The 22,933-nt window shown below is 46.8% G+C and overlaps 1 protein-coding gene across 1 annotated transcript in view; it reads left to right on the top strand.

The window, feature by feature from the left end:
* The first annotated feature begins 1,290 nt into the window (after positions 1-1,290).
* The window catches only part of TRIM71 (tripartite motif containing 71), a 146,998-nt gene continuing 125,355 nt past the window's right edge, over positions 1,291-22,933 (top strand). Inside the window, exon 1 of the mRNA XM_030190024.1 lies at positions 1,291-2,121. Coding sequence (XP_030045884.1) covers positions 1,291-2,121 — 831 coding nt within the window. The remainder of the gene's footprint in view (positions 2,122-22,933) is intronic.

Below are 22,933 nucleotides of genomic sequence, written 5' to 3'. Positions count from 1 at the left end.
CTCCTAGGGAAGGAAGGGCAGGGGGAAAAAAAAGCAGAAAAAGAACTCTTCAAATAAGTGGTGGCTTCTAGGATCCGCTGCAAGTCTACACACACCGATTCAGAATCTTCAGTGGGGTTTTTTTTCCCTCTATTGCTGCTAATTCAAACCTGGTGCTGCGGGAGGTTGTTCATGCTCCGGACAGAAATAAAGGGGGAAAAACCCGCCAAAGGCAATGCGATATTTTCCTGTCGCTGCTTCATGCAAGGTGAAGAAAGGAGAAGCAAAATAAGAGCGACTTGCGTGGAGATTGAATGGCAGCGTGCGGCTAGAATCGTGAAAGTAGATAATATGGGCCAATGAATAATTTAAAGCGCTGGTGGGGAGCGGCTGCAGCCTCCCGTGCTCCCCTTCGCTCTACAGTGCAGCCACCGCTGATCGGGGAGATAATGGGGCTCTAGAACCCGGAGACACTCGGGGGACAATCGGGGAGAGAATCCGCAGACCAGACTCGGTACAAGAGGGGCAAGCGGGCAAAAGACATCCCCAGCAGCAAGACGTTGTGCATCCTCTGGGGCCCCGCCACGAGCAGGTCCTCTCTTTCCATTCATTCATTCATTCCTCCAGCGCTCTCGGTTTACTCCGCCTGTCATGTTGTGGTTTTGGCAGTGGGGAAGGAGGAGGAGGATCGGCGCCTTCATCATTCGGGGAGATGGTTCGGTTTTGCAACGTAGCTTTTGATTGACTTTCCTAAGTTTTAACAACATATCCCGGAGGGAGAAAAAAAAATCCTTACAACTCAATACCCCAAACTTGCTGCTATAGTAGCAATCGGGGGACATGAAGTTGAATCACTCAGTTCAGGCGAGAAACTGATCTGCAAGTGGGAGTGACTGCAAGAAAAAAAAAGTTTCCACATTAAAAAGAAAATTTTCAAAGAAATGTACACGGTTTATAACTGGTTTTATCCTGCAGAGACACAGATAACACTGTATTGTGCCAAGACACGCTAAAGGCACATCGTAAACCGCTGACCCAAGGGGAAATGAGAAATTGTCACTTATTGATTACTCTTGCAGATCGATACAGTTATTTAATGTAAACAAGCACAGGGTTAATTCTAGATCGGGGCAAAATATTAAATCGACAAGAGTGAATTGGGGCAAGGAGCCATTCATCAGGTCGTACGGCGAAGTTGCTTTGCATCAAATAAGGACTTCTCGCTGCAACCTCTGCTCTTCCCATCACCCCCCTCCCCACTATTTGTTTTGTTCAATTACCCCCCACCCCCTCCCGTTGGCTCTCTTGCAAATGGCTGCGTTCCCTGAGGCGGACTACCAGCTCTGTGCCCTGTGCAAGGAAGTGTGCGGCTCGCCGGCGCCGGGATCTTCAGGCTCATCCACTTCATCATCGTCGTCATCCCAGACGTCCAACTCGTCCTCTTCCTGCGGCTCATCCTCGTCTCGGCAGTCTCAGCAGCAGCAGGCAGCGGTAGGGCGGAGGGGAGCGGGGCTGCACGTCCTGCCCTGTCTCCACGCCTTCTGCCGACCCTGCCTGGAAGCGCACGCCAGCCCGGGCGAGCCCCTCAAGCTCCGCTGCCCCCTCTGCGACCACAAGGTGCTGCTGTCCGAGGCGGGCATGGACGCGCTGCCCTCCGCCGCTTTCCTGCACCTCAGCAGCCTCCTGGACGCCGTGGTGGTGTCCGCCGCCGAGGAGAGCGGCAAAAGCAACGGCGGCGGCAGTAGCAGCAGCAACAACCACCGGCACCAGCCGCCGCGCTCGGCTCTCCTCCGCCGGCACGCGCAGCAGCCCCAGCCCGGGGAGCCGCGGTGCAGCTCGTGCGACGAGGGCAGCGGCGCGAGCTCCCACTGCCTGGACTGCCGCGAGTACCTGTGTGAGCGCTGCGTGCGCGCGCACCAGCGCGTCCGCCTCACCAAGGACCACTTCATCGAGAGGTTCCCACCCGACCCGGGGCTGCCCGGCTCCTCTCCCTCCTCCTCCAATGCGGTCGCTGGCGTCGGAGCCTGCCCTGGAGGCGGCAGTCCGCCGCTGTCCTCCCTCTCCCAGGCCTTCTCGCCGCCCTTCTCCATCCTGCCCGTCTTCCCGGAGAGGCTCAGCTACTGCCAGCAGCACGATCAGGAGGTCAGTACCTGTATCTGTACCACCCCCCCCCCCCCGTTCCTCTCTATGCTGTTGGGTGCTTAGAATTTATTTTGGTGAAAAACTGGGACCTTGTTTGTGGTTTTTAGCTTATTTCGTTTTGGGCGTGTTATGTAAATGAGGTTTCGAGAGCTCCTCGAATACCCCGTTTCTCAGGGGTTATTTATTTAATTATTTTGTTACTTTAACTGGAGCTGTTGTGGTTTTGCAAAGACTCCCTTGTCCTCCCACACACCGTGATAATTCTACATCCAAAGACGATGCAATTGTCTGTCTGTGAAATGTAGACTACAGCTTGAAAGTGGGCAGAAACTGTGTCTTTGCTGACTTCTGGGTGGCTATTAAAAAGACGAAAATCGCAGAAAAATCCTCACTTTGGTTCCTGGTCAGGACCAATATGCAAAAACAAAGTATGTTGATAATCACGGTAATCGACGGACTGCTTATGTTAAATATGTGGCTGTTTTTAGTAGCTACTCCCCCTCCCCCCCCCAGGTATATCAGTTAAGGTTCCGAAATTTAGGATTTTTATGAATTGATCAGTACCTTGTTTACCTTGCCCAGGAATTTTAAAATTAATTTGTAGTTTCCTATAGGCCCCCTCTTAAAAAAAGTATTTTAAAGCATGTTAAAAAATGATGGAATAAGTCACGTTTTGAAACCTGGAACACCACTACAGGCTTCTGTAATTACTGAACCGTGAATGCTGGTGAAATAATCTGGTTAGGAGTCAGGGCTGAACCCTTTCATTATTGGCGTTGCTGCTCACACTTTCATACTTGTTTAGATGTTTTAGAGCTTCTGTTTGTGCGTCTAAAATACATGTGTTTTGTTGGGGGTCAGCGCAAAATCTCATTTCATTTGAAGTAATATATATAAAAAATCTAGCTCTTGCTATTTTCAGAATTTTACTTTGTTTTAAAATTGAAATAACTTTCCCTTTTAAATTTACATTCGAGAATTAATGAGTTTGTTTTAACTTTTTAAATATTTGCTGTACCTTAAGTTAGTAACATGCACTGGCACCAACAAAACAGACATCTTCATTTGTGAGTCAATATATGACTTTCAGCCATTTTTATTAAATTTTCAGTCAGATTTTGATAGGCATATCTGGCAGGTCATTGCTTGACTTCAAAAACAAAAAACATTAAAAGAAAATAAGAAACTCTTTATGGGGCCAGGGGTATAACAGAATGAAAAATGTAGTGCCACACTTTTATCTAAGTTGATTTGAGTGAAAACTCAAATGTCTTTCCCTCTTGGGTGTTTTTAAAACTAAAAGCAAATTTTTTTTCAGGTTTATTTAAAATTAATTTTGGGGCCAGATTTGTTTTGTACAAATAGAAGGGAAGGCCAGAAGTTGCAATTTCAAAGTATGCTTAAAAATCCCATTTTTTTTCTAGGAAGGAATTTTTTTCAACTACAGAAAGAGAAAAATATCACAGGAAATTATGAAAACAAAAGTTTCTGAAAAAAAAAAAAAGGCCTTGGAACTTTTTGCCTTAAAAGGGCTAAGTTGTAAGATCTAGATGCAAAGTTTCACGATTTTGTTTCAGCTTTGTGCTATACTTTTTTTTTTCTGGTCTGATTTCTTCCAATCTCAGGACTAAAAATAATATTGCAACCAAAACTGAATTTGTTCTGTTAAATATAACTCATTTGCACTGGTCATGCAACACTTTGGGTAGAATTTTATTTTCGTAGGGTTTTTTTTGTGTGTAATTTTTTTCACCCTTTTTGAAATTTTAGGAATGAATTCCCTGGACAAAGTTAGTGTTATGTAAAAATTGTGCAGGTAATCTGGCTAGCTGTTTGCTTGTTTTATGGACTCAAAATTATTGGGTCATTCCTTAAAGCTGGCCCTGTTCTTGAGTTGCTTTAAGTTGTGACTGGAATCACATTAAAATCTTCAAGTAGAGTGATAATGGATCTTGCAACTTTTTTTTGCAACAAAGAGTGGTATTTCCTTACCCAGATCTGCTTAGGTTTATAATTGTTCTGGTCCTTTTAGATTCTAAGTGTGTCACAATTAATTGCAAGACTCCAAATTCTGCCCTTAAGCACATCTAATTCAAGACGGATTAGCAGTTTTATGCGAGTACTTTAGTCTCGAGCCTGCCAACAGGCGTTTTTCTGTTGTGAGTGGTACAATGATATTACATGTGAGAAGATTTACTACAGCTGATTTCTTTAAACCTGAGAAACCAAAATAAGACAACTCATAACTAATTGAAATATTGAGTTGGGGGTCGTGTGCATTGCATCCATAAATCACACAATTCCTGTTTTCATGACTTGAAACAAATGGTATGACTCAGCATCTCTTTACCCTGTTTAATTTCTAAAACCGTTTCCGCAAGGTTTTGATTTTTTCCCCCCTGTTTTATTTTCAGGTTTTATTATTTTTTTAACCAGTGTGTTTAAGCGAGTAAAGCTTAGTGTGAGTCTAGATAAACTGAAGGGATTTGTAACTTCAGTCATTCAGTGGCGGGACAGTATTACAGTAACTTGTTTGGAGAATTTAGCAGATCATTGTATTCCAACCCTAACCATCCGCCCAGGGCTTAGGAGACAAAAGTAAGAATTAATTCCTGTAACTCTACAGTAAACTCCAGATAAAAGCTTTAAAAGCCTACTACTTCAGGGTAAATATTTACAGTCACTTGGGTTTTAGGAAGAGCTTCATCATAAATGAGTCCGATATTTTAAAGCTTTTATGAGTAGTACTGTATAAAGGAGGAATGCTAAATTAGTCAAAATAAGCTTGTCTTAACTCCCTTTTACATCTTTGTTATACCACATTTAGGTAGCTGAGGCCCTTATTCATCACTGTTACCATAGTCACAACTGGTACCACATCTAGAAACTAGAACCACAGTTATCATTAACCGTGTTTGTAATGATTTACAAAGAGGTGAATATAACTGGGCTTTGAAATCTGCTGTGTACATTGAAAGACTTAATTCTGGCGCACAGGGTCTCCTTCCAATGCTGGCTGCTGGGTTACTAACGTATTATAAAAGAATTCTGCTAAAATTTACTGTCTGTAAAATACATCCATTAACTAGTCAAGGATAAGTTGTAGAGTCGAATGGCTGAGGTAGGAAAGTTGGCTTAGTTCTCATCTCCTGTCCCTACTTGTCTGGTAAAGTTTAGAAACCGTTTTAATTTGTAAAGCATCCAATTTAAGGGAGCTAGGGTTTGAAAATTAGCCGCATTGCTTGAATGGCTAAACCTGGTGGATGGGGAAGGCCAGATAAAGGGGGAGGGAAGGAAGGAGAGCAGGAAGCCCTGGCGTTCTGGATCACCTATGTTGGAAGAGCCCGGGCACATTTTCCGTTTCAATAGGTGTCAGACTGGCTTTTGTCTTGGCAGTATAATAATTTGTAAGTAACGTTTGTTAATATGGAATTGCAAACATCAGATTTATTTTTCGGTGTAGATAGCGCTGAAGTGTATTTTGGTTACAGCGCCCACTCTGTGATGAATCATTGCGAGGTGTGGTGATTGCCGCCTCGCTGTGGAGACACTTTGAGCGTGCACGCGCCGGGTTTGATGTGAGTAGTCTTCAGGATGGGGGTGCACAGTTAGGGATCCCACTGGACCACCATGGTTTTATGCATTTTAGGGGGGGTTGGGGGGTCTGGAGTCCACCAGGGTTTAGTGGTTTTTTTTTTGGGGGGGGGGGGTTCTGGGATTTAAAGGTCAGGGCTTCCTATACCTCCCCTGCTTGACATAACCCTAATGCCAGCTCCAATCAGGCGTAGGATTTACTCGAGGAGGTGCACCCTTGTTTGACGCACAGCCCCGCTGAGCGTTGGAGAGGAGTAGGTGATGACCCGTTTTTAGTATTTGCATGCTCATTGCGCTCAAAGCTGGTGAGCATGTTATTTCATGTGCTCAGTGGCTCTGAGCATTTAGCGGAGCAAATACGTATGCTAGTCCGGCACTAATGGCCTCTAGTGACTGCATTTGCTTCTGAGCGTCAGGGCCTTTGTTACATAAGTAATGCCACACTGGGAAAAGACCAAGGGTCCATCAAGCCCAGCATCCTATCCATGACAGCGGCCAATCCAGGCCACTGGCTAGCTTCCCAAACATACAAACATTCTATACATGTTATTAAATGAGACTGTCCTATAGGTATTATAGCTGGTTGAATTTGGACCGTTCTTTTCAGTTGTAGTCCTGAAAAGCTTTTGTAATCTTTGTAAAGAAAAAAACACAAGCACAAAAATATTGTTATAGCCTCTGTAGGTGTTTAAGAGCCCAATCTAGGTGAAATGAAGATAGAAAGGGGACTTTTGTATCCACTGCTGCTTCTTTCTCGCTCCTCCCCCAGTGTTTGAGATTTTGGTTCCTTCTTGATTTACAAGATGTGGATTGTTGTGGCCTTGGTTTGAGGCAGGGAGAAGAAGCACCCGCAGGGCTTCTTGCACTCTTCTGTTCCTAAGAATGTCATTGTACACAGTGTGACCCACCCTGGGCCACTCAATCTGGCATTTCCTGAAAGATTTGGTGGGTGATAGCATACCTGAGGCTTTGTGGATCAGCGCCAGTGCTCAAGTCGTTGGTAATAGCCGCATGCATTTATAGCCACGGCTGAACTTGCCGAGCCAGAAATAGCAATTGAGGCTCAAAATTGCATGCAAATGAGATGCACGGAAAGACTTTGTGCAGTTTGATAGGGAAAGTGTCTAGCACATGCCAGAACGGTCTTACAGTAAGCATTGTTCTGCGTATGCCCGGGCTTGAAAAATGAGCAACTGCTCTTTGGAGCCTGCTGCTATGCACATGTTCTAGCCACCTCTGGACTCAGGATCGGAGCTAGTAGCGCACACAGGTAAGGGGGTCAGTGCAGTCCGTCTGCTTGCAATCCGCTTGCCGTGGCGACCGGAAGAGGTCGACCTGGCTTTCTGCGTGGGCTTTTAAACCCCTCCATTGCTCCTCCTGTTGCCCAGCAGGGAGCCTCTGGCGATGGGGCTTGACCCTTCCCTCGCCTCGCTTGCCCCCGCTGGGCTTCGTGCGCATGCCCGTCAGGGGCACGGCGCCATGTTATTTTTGGCTCCGTGCACCCTGCGGGGCACTGCGCCTTGCATTTCATGGACTAATTTTTTTTTTTTGTATGTGTATGTCAATGTTCTGGGCACACGCATGCATGTGATTCAGGCCACACATGAGTGCTGCACATCACTTCGCTGAGAAGCTGTCCTTATATGCTACCTCAGACCTGCCAGAAAATTTTAAGTGTTACAAGTAGGCGCTCCCTTCTTCTATGCATTGCATAGAAATGTCTGTATTTCACAGAATACTAATTTTAATACAATTGCATCTAGCTTTAGGCTGCTGCTGCTTTTGTGAATAGTATAAGCAGCGCCGAAACACTTGAGCATTAGGTGGACAATAATGTACGTGCAGAACCGGCTCAAACCAGTCAAAAAGGAATGTTACAAGCCCCATAAGCTTTGAGCATCTGGCCCAATGTACTTGTGTTAATTCAACTTTTTTTTTTTTTTTTTAAACCATGTGTCCATTATATGACCACATTTGTTTCAGTCTTTGGGGAAAAGGTGACAAAGATAGCAGATCTAAAATGTTGAGTGGCAATTTTTTCATGTGATGGGGGTCCATAAGCAGTCAGCAAAAGTTACATGTTTGATCTTCTGTAACTTTATTCTTTTCACTGAAAAGATGTTTGGACTGTTGTGTTACAAAATTGTTTGCTCTAACTGAATACATTTAAACCTAATTTTTTTTTGTTTCTGGAGACTTTAGTCACCTTTTCCCAGAGATGGCCACATTTTATTCTGTAAATAGCTTGATGTTTGCACAGAGCTGCATATTTTACAGCTTGCTGTTAGCACAAGGATTAATTGGTGATACTTTGCCTCTTTGGAATATTCCCCCACTCCCTTTCCATTGTTTTAGTAGCCACAAATGACTGTATGTAGTCATTTATTGGCATGTATTTTGGTACATTTCTTTTTTTATTCTAGCATTTCCCATATTTTCTAAAGACATGGATTACTGACCTTTCCACATGCTGGTTGCAGATTAGGGACCTGACATGTTTGAGAAATGATACAACCAGGCATTGTCTTTTATCCTGAAGAGAATTTAGTGCAGGAGTTCTCGACCCAGTTCTTGGAACATAATCAGCCACTCAAATTTTTAAATGATATCCACAATGAGAATAGAAGAGAAAGCATGTACTGCCTCCCCTTATATGCAAATCTAATCTCTCTTTGCATATTCCTTGTGGTTAGACCAAAAACCCAACTGACTGGGTGTTTCCTGAGAATTGGGTTGAGAGCCACTGCTTTAGTGAGTAATCCTTCAGTCCTTGGTATATTAAGCTTCTTTTAGTTTTGGTTTGCATTTTATCAAATGATATTTGGATTAAAATACAAGGTTGTGTTTATCCCAAGAAAAAAAGGCTTTATTTGGGGGTTGTGATAATCGGGCTAACCAAATGAGATCACATTCAGACAGTGGGTGTGCTGGAGCCGGCTCTGCCCGGCTTGCAAGAGCCGCTTGTTAAATTTTGACAGCTCTTGCGAGCCGGTGTTTGTTGGGGGCGAGCCGGCTCCATTGCGGGAGGTAAGCATGGCAGGAGGGCACCATCACAGGCCATGCTTACCTCCCCTGCCGCTCCGAAGCATGTCCAACGATGTCCTTCGCCCCCACCCTCCCCTCCAGCTCCCATCCGTCTTTTTGTTAATTGCCTCCGTCGAAGCGCGCGCTATTTAAAGCTCTGCTGCATGCTGGCCATCTCCAGGCTTCCCCTACTTGCTTCGGATGATGTTCGTGCCTTAGTCCCGCCTTCGCGAAAAAAGGAAATGACGTCAGAATGAAGGAGGGACTAAGGCACGAACATCATCCGAAGCAAGCAGGGGCAGCCTGGAGACGGCCAGCACGCAGCCGGGCTTTAAATAGCGCACGCTTCGACGGAGGTAATTCAAAAAAGTCGGAGGGGAGGGTGGGGGCAAAGGACATCGTTGGACATGCTTGGCATCGGGAGGGAAGGGCATGGGAGGGAGGAGAATCGCTGGGTATGGATGGGTAGGGGGGGCAGGGGAGAGAGACTTGCTGAGCATGGGTGGGTAGAGGGGGGCAGGGGAGAGACTTGCTGGGCATGGATGGGTAGGGGGGGGCAGGGGAGAGAGGAGAGTTTCAGGACATGGATGGAGGGGAGAGCAAGAGAAATTCTGGACATGGATGGAGGGGAGGGAAGGGAGAGAGAAGAAATGCTGGACATGGAGGGAAGATAGAGGAAGGAGATTAGATGAGGGAAAAGGAAGTGAGGAGAGAACTGCACATGGATGGAGAAAATAGGCAGAAGCTGGATCCACTGTACAGTCAAGTCTGCGGAGGACCAGAAATGAAGACGAAAGGAGGAAAGAAAAGAAAGAAATGGAAAGGAAGCCCTGGAAACGGAGTCAAGAGAACAGATAGAGAGCAGCAGAATCAGATACTGGACCAGCATGATCAGAGAAACAAAGTCACCAGACAACAAAGGTAGAAAAAAATAATTTTATTTTCATTATAGTGTTTGGAATATGTCCACTTTGAGAATCAGATGCTGAACGTTAAAAGTCTATATTTACTTATTTATGGCATTTTATCCCATATTAAACATGAATTAGATTGGAACCTGGGATCATTTAATTTTTTTTTTCCTGGAGAGAGTAATGTGTTGGCCGCCCCCCCCCCCCACCCCCCGGGTATAGCCAGCTCTGCAATTTGGGGGGGGGGGGCGCCAAGGTGGACTGGGGAGAGAGCCTGTTAAAAATTTACCAGCACACCACTGCATTCAGATGTGATTTATTACATTTTAGAGACTAGTATGTTCTAGGGATCAGCTATCATTTTGAAATGAGTGTTGTCTATTGAAAAGAGCATGCAGTGTGTGCATACTGCATGCTCTCCTTAGCGTGTGTGCTTCTTGCACATAATGGGCTTGATTCTATATATGGTGCTGAAAAAAATACACATAGGCATCCTATATAATAAAAAGCACCTCCAACATTCTGAAGCTGACTCCGTGGCAGTGTAGGGTTCGTAAGTCTGTAGTTCAGCGTTTCATTGGCTCTCACTGTCCCCACCCTCACGTCAAGGAAACGGAATGCTGCATAGTTGCTAAGCAAACAAACGCGATGTCACAAGAATGAAGAACCAATCAGAACGGAACTTGGAGGAGGGAAGTGGAGTGGATTGAATCTCTAAAAAACAATCACATACAGGGAGGTACGAACATCAGTGGAGGCAAGTGCACAGAACCGAAGGGAAGACAAACATTTAATCACTGTCACACACACACACACGACATCACACACACACACTCTCAATCACTCTGTGTATCTCTCTCTTACACTGTCTGTAAAACACACTGTCACTCTCAGTCTCTCACATGGGCAACTGTATGTTGCATTCTCACGAGTAAGGAGCTCTTCTGATGTGATTGTTAAACTGATTGAAGGGCCTGAACAAGGAAAACTTTTACCACATTGTAACACAGTTTACTCAAAAAATATTGTTTATAAAGAAATCTTACACATGTAAACAACAATTATATTCAGAATACAACCGTGGAAACATTAATGGCAGGAACTCATTACATTGCTAGCGCCCGTTTCATTGCGTTAAGAAATGGGCCTTTTTTACTAGTATTATATAAACTACCTAAAGGTAGGCACAGTTTATAGAATATGCCTAGTGGTGGCGGTCCGCACAACTGAATTTAGTCACGGGTATTTACGCTATGTAAAACTTGGTGTAAATGCTGGCAACTAAGTTAAGCGTGGATTGAGTGTATTACAGCGAGCATAGATTTTGGACTGCCCATGGCCATGCTCTCTTTTTTGGTTCTTCGTCTTAGAATTTACGGGTATCACAAATGCCAATTAGTGTCAGTTGCTTAAGTGGCTTCTTAAGATAATTCAAGTTGTGCGTGCAAATCAAAATATGAACTGATTTGCGTGCGCAACTCCGGTTGCACATTATAGAATCAGGGGAAATACGTGCTCTTTCCTGATTAATATGCATGCATGCTGCACGTGCATATCTACTGAGAAACAGCATGTGCTAAGGGCCAGATTCTGTAAATGGCACTCAAAAAATGGCTATCAAAAACAAAGGGCAACAAAACAAAAAGACCACTTAAATGATTATAGTCTGAAAAAAAAAGTCATAAAGTGATAATTCTAATAACTAACTTCTATTAATTTCTACCCTAGCTGAGATAACATTTTATCATCTCTGACCTCGTGTGCAACTTTCTTTAAACTAGTCACCTTATTTTCTAACCCCTCTTACCCTTATCTATTTGTATTCTCCTTTTTTGCTTGTACCCTACGCTGTCTACTAAAATGTTCTGTTACAATGTCAACACAGTATGTAGTAAGTATGTAAGTAGTATACTATGCCACATCGCCTTAAGTGAATTCTTTCAAAAAGGCGGTAAATAAATCATAATAAATAATTCATGAAGGATTCCTTTTACAAAAGTGCGCTAGCGTTTTTGGTGCATTCGTTAAATATGTGTGGGCTAAATGCTAGAGATGCTTTTATATTCCTATGGGTTTCTATAGCATTTAGGGAAAGGGGGAAGGGAAATGGCACTTGATATACTGCCTTTCTATGTTTTTTGCAACTATGTTCAAAGTGGTTTACATATTATATGCAAGTACTTATTTGTATCTGGGGCAATGGAGGATTAAGTGACTTGCCCAGAGTCGCAAGGAGCTGCAGTTGTAATCGAATCCAGTTCCCCAGGATCAAAGTCTGCTGCACTAACCACTAGGCTACTCCTCCACTCCACTAATCATTAGCACGTGCTAATGAGATATGGAGGACATCATAAATATAACAGGTCAAAAGACCTCTTATAGCGCAAAGCTATTCAGGTCAAGACCATTAATCATAAGATTCAATCATTTATACCTCCATAAAAATATGCTGTGTTCATAAAGTGAACACTTTATGATTTTATTGACATATTTTTATATATGTCTAAATTATTGAGAGGTCCTTTTACAGAGACGTGGTAGTGTGGGCGCATCTTTTTAGGAAAAGGCCATTTTTTTTAATGGGCCAGGAAATGGGCATAAAGAAATATTAAAACTAGTGTGTGCCTATTTATGGCCTGAGTCCTTACTTCTAGCCATTGACCTAGTGGTAAGGTCTCACGCACTACCTGTGCTGTAACCATGCAGCGTACACCAACGTGGCTGCCAATTACTGCCAGGAAAATCTCTTTTCACGGTAGAAAATATACAAATATTTTCTACTGCGGGATTTGGCATACACCAAACTCGGAATTACCGCTGGGCACATGTGGTACCCCGTTGGTAGTTCTGATTTGGTGCATGCTACCCTGCACGTTAGCACTCCCGCAGCTTTGTAAAAGGACCCCTGAATCTTATGATTAATGGTCTTGACTTGGAATAGCTTTGTTCTCTAAGGGGTCTTTTGACCTGTTCAACAAAGACATATATTTATGATGTGCTCCAGATATCGCTTCATGAATGGTTAACTCTAATAGCTATCACTTTATGACTTCCCTTTTTTTTGGGGGGGTGGGCTCAAAAATGTGTTGCAGAAAAGATCGGTGCTTAGTGCTGATTCTCGTACCCTAACTTTGGGCGCCAGACTGAATCCTGACGTAAATGCTGGCACCCAAGTTTGGTGTGGAGACCTTAAATGCGCACAAAATTTTGGAATGCTCCCAACATGCCCCTTTTGGGTTGTGTGTGATTGGATTTAGGCACCTTACATTATAGAATAGTTGGTACCAACTGGGATTTCTGCACACTAATGACAATAATTGGTTACTGTTGCTCATCCAATTAAGTTGCATGCATCTTAGGATTGTGCCCAAGTCTGGGCCCATATACAGACTCTTGGGAAATGTGCACACACTCTTTAATCACATTCATTTCTACACACACAAAAACCCAAAACAAAATGAAAACTTTGGGTGTACATTCCTGTACTCCTGGTGGAATTTTTTCGCGATGCAGAATTTGCGCAGAGTTCACCAGCCATGCAGGATTTACCTTTTTCTTGCAGAATCTGCAGCACTCTGAAAACTTAAAAAAAAAATCACAGTACTGCCATAGTAGTACCTCAGGAACAGGGACAGCGAATTAGTTTTATCCTGTGGTAATAGAGATAAAAGGAAGGCTGACTGGCTGCCCCACCCCTGAGCTTCAGTGGGCCATCCCCGGGCCTATCATAATGCACTCTGGTGGTCTAGTGGCCTCTTCAGGAGCGGGACAGAACCCCACTCTCCTGCTGCTCTGACCAGTGCCACCACTTCTTTAAAATGGCCACCGAGACTTCAAGCAGAAATCTCATGAGGCTGCTGCAGGAAGTCTTGGCAGCCATTTTGGAGGTGTGGACACCGGCCAGAGCATTGGCAGTGGGCAGGACAGTAGGGTTCTTTCCTGCCACAAAGAGGTACTCCTGATGTGCGCTTCTGCAGCTCCTCCTCCTACTGCGCCGGATCGGTGAGGACAGGGGCAGGGGGGTCTGGAAAAATGTAGATCAAGATGGAGTGTGTGTGCAAGGGGGGACTGGAAAAAATGGAGTGTGGTGGGCTCAAAAAAGTAGACGTGGAGTATGGGAGTGGGGGGAGGACTGGACAAAATACGGATGGTATCTGTATACAAGGAGGGGGAATGTTTAAAAAAAAAAGTGGATGAAGTGTGGGTGATTCCAGAAGAAAATCGCTAAAGCCCTGATGCTGAAAAGTAAACATGGAAGCTAGAAGCCATAAACGCCGGTTTGGAGCCTGCATTTACCAGTGCAGGATGTTCAGAGGCCCAGAAAGTGGATCGGATGAGCATGGGAAGGAATAAAGCAAGAGCTTACTATCAAAAAAAATGTGCCTAAATTTGCATGTCATTAGCATTGAGTATTAGGGAGTTCCTTCCCCATGCTGTTTAGTACAGTGCCAGAGTTTTGAGCATCCCCCTGTATATATGAAAAACTTGAAGGTTCTTTGTTTTCTCCTGTGTAATTTAATGAAAATACTGGATTGTACTGAAATTCTGGATAATTTAGCAAAATTGTTTGAATTATGACACACAAACTTGCAGAATTTGCAAATTTTGTGCGCCGAATCTCACTAGGAATAATTCCTTCTCTTGGATATATAGTGTTAACAGTTCCTTTGTTACCAGCCAGTTTTTGAACTCGCAAGCACCAAATGCTTGCTTACTTTGATAAATAATTTTTAAATTGTGAAATTGTTCGAGAGGGTTCTTTTTTTTTAGAAAAAAAAATTCTAAATTTTCCTTGGTGCACATGAGGCTTATTTCTCACTACTTTTTCTTGGAAATTTTTGAAAATGGCCAGTTAGGATAAAGTGGAGCCACACACTCTGAATGCAGGAGACATGTAGCATAAGTGTGTCTGAAAGTTTTTGATGTTTTTATATTTGATGTGCTCTTCAGACTTATTTTCTGGCGAGAGCTCTACGCTTATTATGTGCTTGTTGTAAGTACCAGACTGCTGCAAGCTAAGACTTGAAATGACTTGAGTTTTTCCAGTGACTGGGCCTTTGGGATGAAACCTACTGCCTTTTTTTTTTTTTTAATTTAATTTACAAATTTTAAAGGTTGTTATGACATTTCCTTGTACAGCAGGCTTTTGCATTCATCATTGTGATGTTTCTCTTGGTTCACATGGGACTCAATTTTGTGAGTCTGTTTAATTGATTTTTTTTTTTTTTGTAATGATTGTGTGTAGTTTGTTCCCCATCTTGGATGAAGGTGGGTTATAAGTAATCTAAATCTATAAACCTTCATTTTGATTAGTGTTTAAAAAAAAAATTCAGCATATGGAATTTCATGTTGCAGTAAACAAAAAAACCCCCCTTCATCTTGATGGTAGTGGTGGTGGTCAGGGGGAGGGGGAAGCATAGCATTTAGTCTGTGTTTTTAGCTATGTATGTTAGTTCTACAAATTGCCATGCAGGCATCATTGCATCCTTTTTATCCTTTGTGCAGGTAGGTGCTACACAGTAAGGTGAAAAACAAAAAGATGAGAACCCCTCATCCGCTTCACATGAGATGCAGAAACCCAATTGCAGCAGTTTGAAAAAGTGTGTGTGTATATATATATATATACAGTGGGGGAAATAAGTATTTGATCCCTTGCTGATTTTGTAAGTTTGCCCACTGACAAAGACATGAGCAGCCCATAATTGAAGGGTAGGTTATTGGTAACAGTGAGAGATAGCACATCACAAATTAAATCCGGAAAATCACATTGTGGAAAGTATATGAATTTATTTGCATTCTGCAGAGGGAAATAAGTATTTGATCCCCCACCAACCAGTAAGAGATCTGGCCCCTACAGACCAGGTAGATGCTCCAAATCAACTCGTTACCTGCATGACAGACAGCTGTCGGCAATGGTCACCTGTATGAAAGACACCTGTCCACAGACTCAGTGAATCAGTCAGACTCTAACCTCTACAAAATGGCCAAGAGCAAGGAGCTGTCTAAGGATGTCAGGGACAAGATCATACACCTGCACAAGGCTGGAATGGGCTACAAAACCATCAGTAAGACGCTGGGCGAGAAGGAGACAACTGTTGGTGCCATAGTAAGAAAATGGAAGAAGTACAAAATGACTGTCAATCGACAAAGATCTGGGGCTCCACGCAAAATCTCACCTCGTGGGGTATCCTTGATCATGAGGAAGGTTAGAAATCAGCCTACAACTACAAGGGGGGAACTTGTCAATGATCTCAAGGCAGCTGGGACCACTGTCACCACGAAAACCATTGGTAACACATTACGACATAACGGATTGCAATCCTGCAGTGCCCGCAAGGTCCCCCTGCTCCGGAAGGCACATGTGACGGCCCGTCTGAAGTTTGCCAGTGAACACCTGGATGATGCCGAGAGTGATTGGGAGAAGGTGCTGTGGTCAGATGAGACAAAAATTGAGCTCTTTGGCATGAATTCAACTCGCCGTGTTTGGAGGAAGAGAAATGCTGCCTATGACCCAAAGAACACCGTCCCCACTGTCAAGCATGGAGGTGGAAATGTTATGTTTTGGGGGTGTTTCTCTGCTAAGGGCACAGGACTACTTCACCGCATCAATGGGAGAATGGATGGGGCCATGTACCGTACAATTCTGAGTGACAACCTCCTTCCCTCCGCCAGGGCCTTAAAAATGGGTCGTAGCTGGGTCTTCCAGCACGACAATGACCCAAAACATACAGCCAAGGCAACAAAGGAGTGGCTCAGGAAGAAGCACATTAGGGTCATGGAGTGGCCTAGCCAGTCACCAGACCTTAATCCCATTGAAAACTTATGGAGGGAGCTGAAGCTGCGAGTTGCCAAGCGACAGCCCAGAACTCTTAATGATTTAGAGATGATCTGCAAAGAGGAGTGGACCAAAATTCCTCCTGACATGTGTGCAAACCTCATCATCAACTACAGAAGACGTCTGACCGCTGTGCTTGCCAACAAGGGTTTTGCCACCAAGTATTAGGTCTTGTTTGCCAGAGGGATCAAATACTTATTTCCCTCTGCAGAATGCAAATAAATTCATATACTTTCCACAATGTGATTTTCCGGATTTAATTTGTGATGTGCTATCTCTCACTGTTACCAATAACCTACCCTTCAATTATGGGCTGCTCATGTCTTTGTCAGTGGGCAAACTTACAAAATCAGCAAGGGATCAAATACTTATTTCCCCCACTGTATATATATATATATATATATATATATATATATATATATATATATATACACACACACACGACAGTTTATATACACAACAGAGTATCCACTCCTCCGGCTCTCTCTGATGCACTTCCTGTTTAACAGGAAGTGCATCAGAGAGAGCCGGAGGACGTGGCAAAGGGGAGCGGGAACGGAGCTGCCTGTGAGAATGAATGGCAGCGCTGACGGGTACGGGTGAAGACAAGAATGCTGCAGGGAGTCAGGGACCGAGGCAGCGCCGGCGGGGAAGACCGTGGCAGCATGCTGGCTGGTGGCAGGGAGACAGGGAGAGACAGGGAGCACTGTTGGGGTGATGGGGTAATGCTAGGTAGAGGTGAGAGAGGGAGGTGGGAAATGTTGGTGGGGGGAGATGCATGGGGAGAGAGAGGGAGAAATGCTGGATGTGGAGGAGGAGGGAGGGACAGATGCACAGCAAGAGAAAAGGGGAATGTTGAACATGGGAGGGAGGGAGGGAGACAGAGAGAGATGCTGTATGGGGATGGGAGGGATGCTATAAGGGGAAGGAAGAGGAAGAAAGATATAGATGTTGGGCCCAGGGTGCAAGGAAGGGAGATACTGAGAGTGATGTGGGCAGTGAGAGAGAAGAAGGAGGGAAGAGAGATTGTACATGGGGATGGATGAGAGGGAGGGATAGATATACATTAGAGGGGAAAGAGAAAAAGAGGGAGATTGTGGATCCAGGGACAGAAGAGCGTGAGGGAGAAATGCTGGACAATTGGAGGGAGGGAAGAGAGAGAGGAAGAAATAATGCTGGACCACAGGGAAGGAGGGGGGGCTGGAAGGTGCTGGGGTGTGTGTATGGGTGTGGAAGGGACAGGGAGATATTAGGCTACAAGGGTGGGGATGGGAGAAAGGGAGCAGGCGTGCTGGGTTAGAAGGTTGGAGGGAGGAAGATGCTGCAAATGGTGGAACTATTTGGGAGAGGCCAAAGGGGAGGTGGGAAGGAAACAAATGAGAGGAGGATAGTGATGGGGGGGGGCAGAAATATGGTAATGGAGAGTTGATTAAAGATGAAAGGAAACGGAAGGCTGGGGGAAGGACTGAGAAGAGGAATGGGGCAGCTAGTGGGCGAGAGAAGGAAATGGAATTTGATAGCTGAAAACTAAAAAGGAGAAGGATGAGGACAAGGGTGAAATTTGAGTGAACAGAGAGGCAGTAAAGAAACAAAACAGAAAAGAGCTAAAAAAGAAATATCAATTTCCATATCATCAAGCTGATCAATCCATAGACTGGTGGGTTGTGTCCATCTACCAGCAGGTGGAGATAGAGAGCAAACTTTTGCCTCCCTATATGTGGTCATGTGCTGCCGGAAACTCCTCAGTATGTTCTCTATCTCAGCAGGTGGTGGTCACACACAGCAGCAGCTCTGGCTAGGCCTCCAAGCCTAATCCTTAGGTTTTGTTGAGGCCTGGGGTTGAGGGCTCTTTTGAGCAAGTGCAAACCTGGTGGTGCCAGGTCCCTCCTTTTCCCCCCCCTCCCGCTGGCTCCGTTTAAAAAAAAAAAAAAAAAAAAAAATGTTTAAACGTCTTTAAAGGCGTTTAATTCGACGTTTCTTTAAACGTTCATTGCAGCTACTCACTGGGACACCAGTTCGTTACAGCTCGGAGCGGCAAGCAGGTAATTTTACCTTTTTATAGCGGGCAGGGGGTTCCCCGATTCTTCTCCTCGTGGCAATGGCGTCGGAGGGCGAGGGCGCAAAGGGTCGCTCCCCGGATCGCTGGAGCGCTTCTAGAGGGGATGCGGGGGTTTTACAACCTGATTCGCCCTTGATGGGTGATAGTTTAGTGACCGATGAATGTCCCGGTCGTTCCTCCGGCGTGGCGGTTTTTTCCCGCCATAAACGCCCATCCCCCGCTCCTCGCCTCCGCCATCTTGGCCGGCCACGCGGCTCGGACGGCTTCTTCGGGGCCGCCCTTGAGGTTGGAGACATTAATGCCATGAACGCCCTTAATTTGGGCGACGGCACAAAAGCGGCTAAAGTTAAGCGCCGTTCTTCCCGCGCGGCTCCTTCACGGAGTTTCGCGCCGGACGCCATTTTGGATGCGCAGCATGTCTCTCCCCCGCTGTTGAGAGTGCGTCTAGGGCTGTTGCCCAGGCTGCGGAAGTGCACAGTCTGGGGGGTTTCTCCCCCGAGTTTGTTTTGCTGCTGCATCAGGCTTTCCTCATGCAAAACGCTGCCCCTGCTCCCTCTTCTGATAAAGAGGTTGAGGTTCCCAGAGGTAAACGCCCTCGGGTTGATTTCCAGGCCTTGGAGGACTTTTGTCTCCTCCGATGTAGATGAGGGCAGCGTGTCTGAGGTCTCCCAACGATCCTTTGCGGATTCCTTGGAGGAGATAGATCCCCGCTCGGATGGAGCGGATGACCCCTCTGCAGCGCGGCTTTTTAGCCCAGAGGATTTGCCCAACCTGTGGTTACAGGCCATGGACACTTTGAAGATTTCCTCTTCGGAGGACGTCTCTCCCTCAGCCCCTGTTGGCTCTGCCATTATGCTGGGGACGAAGCGCCCGCCTAGAACCTTCCACGTGCATGATGCCATGCACACCTTAATTGCGGCTCAATGGGATGTCCCGGAAACGAGCCTTAAAGTGGCTAGGGCTATGTCCCGCCTCTATCCTTTGGCTGTGAGTGAACGTGAGGCCTATCTGTGGCCTACCGTGGATTCTTTAATCACTGCGGTGACTAAGAAAACGGCGTTGCCGGTGGAAGGTGGCACGGCCCTAAAGGACGCCCAAGACAGAAGATTGGAGGCGGCCTTAAGGTCGTCCTTTGAGGCAGCTGCTTTAAGTTTGCAGGCCTCAGTTTGCGGCTCCTATGTGGCCAGGGCGTGCCGGACTATGGTGCAGCGGGCTTCCCCCTCGGATCATTCCTTGAGGGCTGATTGGCCGGCCCTGGAATCGGGCTTAGCCTGTTTGGCAGACTTGCTGTATGATGTCTGGAGAGCCTCAGCTAAAGGCATGGCTCAGACAGTCTCTGCGCGGCGGTGGCTTTGGCTGAAACATTGGTCTGCTGACCACGCCTCTAAATCCCGCCTGGCTAGATTGCCTTTTAAAGGCAAGCTGCTCTTTGGGGTCGAGCTGGACAAAATCGTGACCGATCTCGGCACGTCTAAGGGCAAGAAATTACCAGAGGTCAGGGCTCGGGTTAGTACTCGTCCCGATACCTCCAGAGGACGGTTGCAGGAAGCCCATCGGTACCGCCCGGGCAAGTCGGGTTCCTCTGCCCCCTCTTCCTTCAAGAGGAATTTCTCCCCCAAGCAGCATTCCTTTCGCAGAGACCGCCGTCCCGGAGGTGCTCCCTCCGGTCCTCCCCCAGGGTCTCGTACCCAATGACGGGGCCTTGGTCCACGCCCCAGTGCAGATTGGAGGACGGCTGTCCTCGTTTCTGGGCGAGTGGACCACTATAACTTCAGACGCGTGGGTGCTGGAAGTCATCAGAGACGGCTACATGCTAGAGTTCTGCCAACCCTTAAGAGACGGGTTTGTACTCTCTCCCTGCAAGTCTCCGGTCAAGCTGTGGTAGTGCAGCAGACCTTGGACAACCTGATCCGCCTGGGTGCGGTCGTTCCGGTGCCAAAAAAATCAGATTGGCAAGGGACGTTACTCCATTTACTTTGTGGTTCCAAAGAAAGGAGGTTCTGTCCGGCCTATCCTCGACCTCAAAGGGGTCAATCGGGCCTGGAAAGTGAGGCACTTTCGCATGGAGACTCTCCGCTCTGTTATAGCGGCAGTGAAGGCAGGAGAGTTCTTGGCTTCCTTGGACATCAAGGAAGCGTACCTGCATATTCCCATCTGGCCTCCTCTCCAACGCTTTCTGCGTTTTACAGTCCTGAGACGACACTTCCAGTTCAGAGCCCTCCCTTTCGGGTTGGCTACTGCTCCGCGGACCTTTTCCAAAGTAATGGGGGTCATAGCGGCCTTCCTGCTAAAGGAAGGAGTACAAGTCCATCCTTATCTGGACGACTGGTTGATCCGAGCCCCCTCTTATGCAGAGTGCGGCAAAGCTATGGACCGGGTAGTTGCTCTTTTGAGCTCCCTGGGATGGATCATCAACTGGAAGAAGAGCCAGCTGCGCCCGACTCAGTCCCTGGTGTATCTGGGAGTTCGATTCGACACCCAAGTGGGCAGAGTGTTCCTGCCAGACAATCAGATTGTCAAGCTTCAGGCTCAGGTGGACTAGTTCCTAGTAGCCTCTCCTATTCGGGCTTGGGACTACGTGCAGCTGTTGGGCTCTATGACGGCCACGATGGAAGTAGTGCCCTGGGCCAGGGCTCATATGAGACCACTACAGCTATCTCTGCTGCTGCGCTGGACTCCGATGTCGGAGGATTATGCTGTGCGCCTTCCCGTGGACCCAGCAGTGCGCAAGGCGCTGAGCTGGTGGACGCAGACAGACAAGTTGTCTGCAGGATTGCCTCTGGTGACCCCGGAGTGGATTGTCGTCACGACAGACGCCTGTTTGATGGGCTGGGGAGCCCACTGCTTGGGAAGGACAGCGCAGGGGCTCTAGTCTCCTGCAGAGGCAAGTGGTCTATCAACCTCCTGGAACTCAGAGCCATTCGGTTGGTGTTCTTGGAGTTCATCCCGGTACTGGTGTTGAAGCCTGTACGGGTCCTGTCGGACAATGCCACGGCTGTGGCCTATATCAACCGCCAGGGAGGTACCAAGAGCGCCCCTCTAGCCAGGAGGCTATGAGTCTTTGCCAGTGGGCGGAAGCGAATCTGGAGCAGCTTTCAGCGGCCCACATTGCCGGAGTCATGAATGTCAAGGCGGACTTTCTCAGTCGCCATACCTTGGAGCCCGGAGAGTGGCAACTATCTGCTCAGGCGTTCTTGGACATCACGAAGCGCTGGGGCCAGCCGAGCCTAGATCTGATGGCGTCATCGGCCAATGGCCAAATGCCGCGCTTTTTCAGCAGAGGACGGGACCCTCGATCCCTGGGAGTAGATGCTCTTCTCCAACAGTGGCCGACACAAGAGCTCCTCTATGTGTTCCCGCCCTGGCCCATGTTGGGCAGGGTGCTAGACCAGGTGGCAAAGCATCCCGGCAGGGTAATCCTGGTGGGTCCGGATTGGCCCAGACGTCCCTGGTATGCGGACTTGTTCAGGCTCTCAGTCGACGATCCTCTGCGGCTGTCAGTGGAGCAGGGCCTGTTACATCAGGGTCCCGTGGTGATGGAGGATCCCTCTCCCTTTGGTCTTACGGCCTGGCTATTGAGCGGCAGCGTCTGAGGAAGAAGGGCTTCTCAGACAAGGTCATCGCCACTATGCTGAGAGCGAGGAAGCGCTCTACTTCTACTGCTTACGCCAGGGTTTGGCGTATCTTTGCAGCATGGTGTGAAGCAGGCTCACTTTCTCCCTTCACTGCTCCAATTTCTTCAGTGTTGGCGTTCCTGCAAGAAGGTCTGGAGAAAGGCCTGTCGCTCAGTTCCCTTAAAGTCCAGGTAGCGGCTCTGGCTTGCTTCAGGGGCCGCCTGAAGGGTGCTTCCCTGGCTTCGCAGCCAGATGTGGTGCGCTTTCTCAAGGGAGTTAATCACCTGCGCCCTCCTCTGCACTCAGTGGTGCCTGCGTGGAATCTCAACCTGGTGCTAAGAGCATTGCAGAAGCCGCCTTTGGAACCCTTGTCGAGGGCATCTCTGAAAGACCTGACGTTGAAAGCAGTCTTTTTTGTGGCTATCACTTCAGCCAGAAGAGTTTCCGAGCTCCAGGTGCTCTCATGTCGAGAGCCTTTTCTGCAGTTCACTGAGGCAGGAGTGACTATTCGCACAGTGCCTGCCTTCCTGCCCAAGATTGGTTCTCGCTTCTATGTGAATCAGCAGCTCTGTCTCCCTTCCTTTCGTAGGGAGGACTACCCAGAGGAGTACTCCGCTCTTGAATATCTGGATGTGAGACGAGTCATCATCAGATACTTGGAAGTGACCAATGATTTCCGGAAATCGGATCATCTGTTTGTCCTGTTTGCAGGTCCTCGTAAGGGTCTGCAGGCTGCTAAGCCTACAGTGGCAAGATGGGTCAAGGAAGCCATTGC

The sequence above is a fragment of the Microcaecilia unicolor genome, chromosome 1 (genome assembly GCF_901765095.1).
Source record: "Microcaecilia unicolor chromosome 1, aMicUni1.1, whole genome shotgun sequence".
NCBI classification, from domain to species: Eukaryota; Metazoa; Chordata; class Amphibia; order Gymnophiona; family Siphonopidae; genus Microcaecilia; species Microcaecilia unicolor.
The sequence above is the reverse complement of the archived record's forward strand: the minus strand, read 5'-3'. Positions and strand labels throughout refer to the sequence as shown.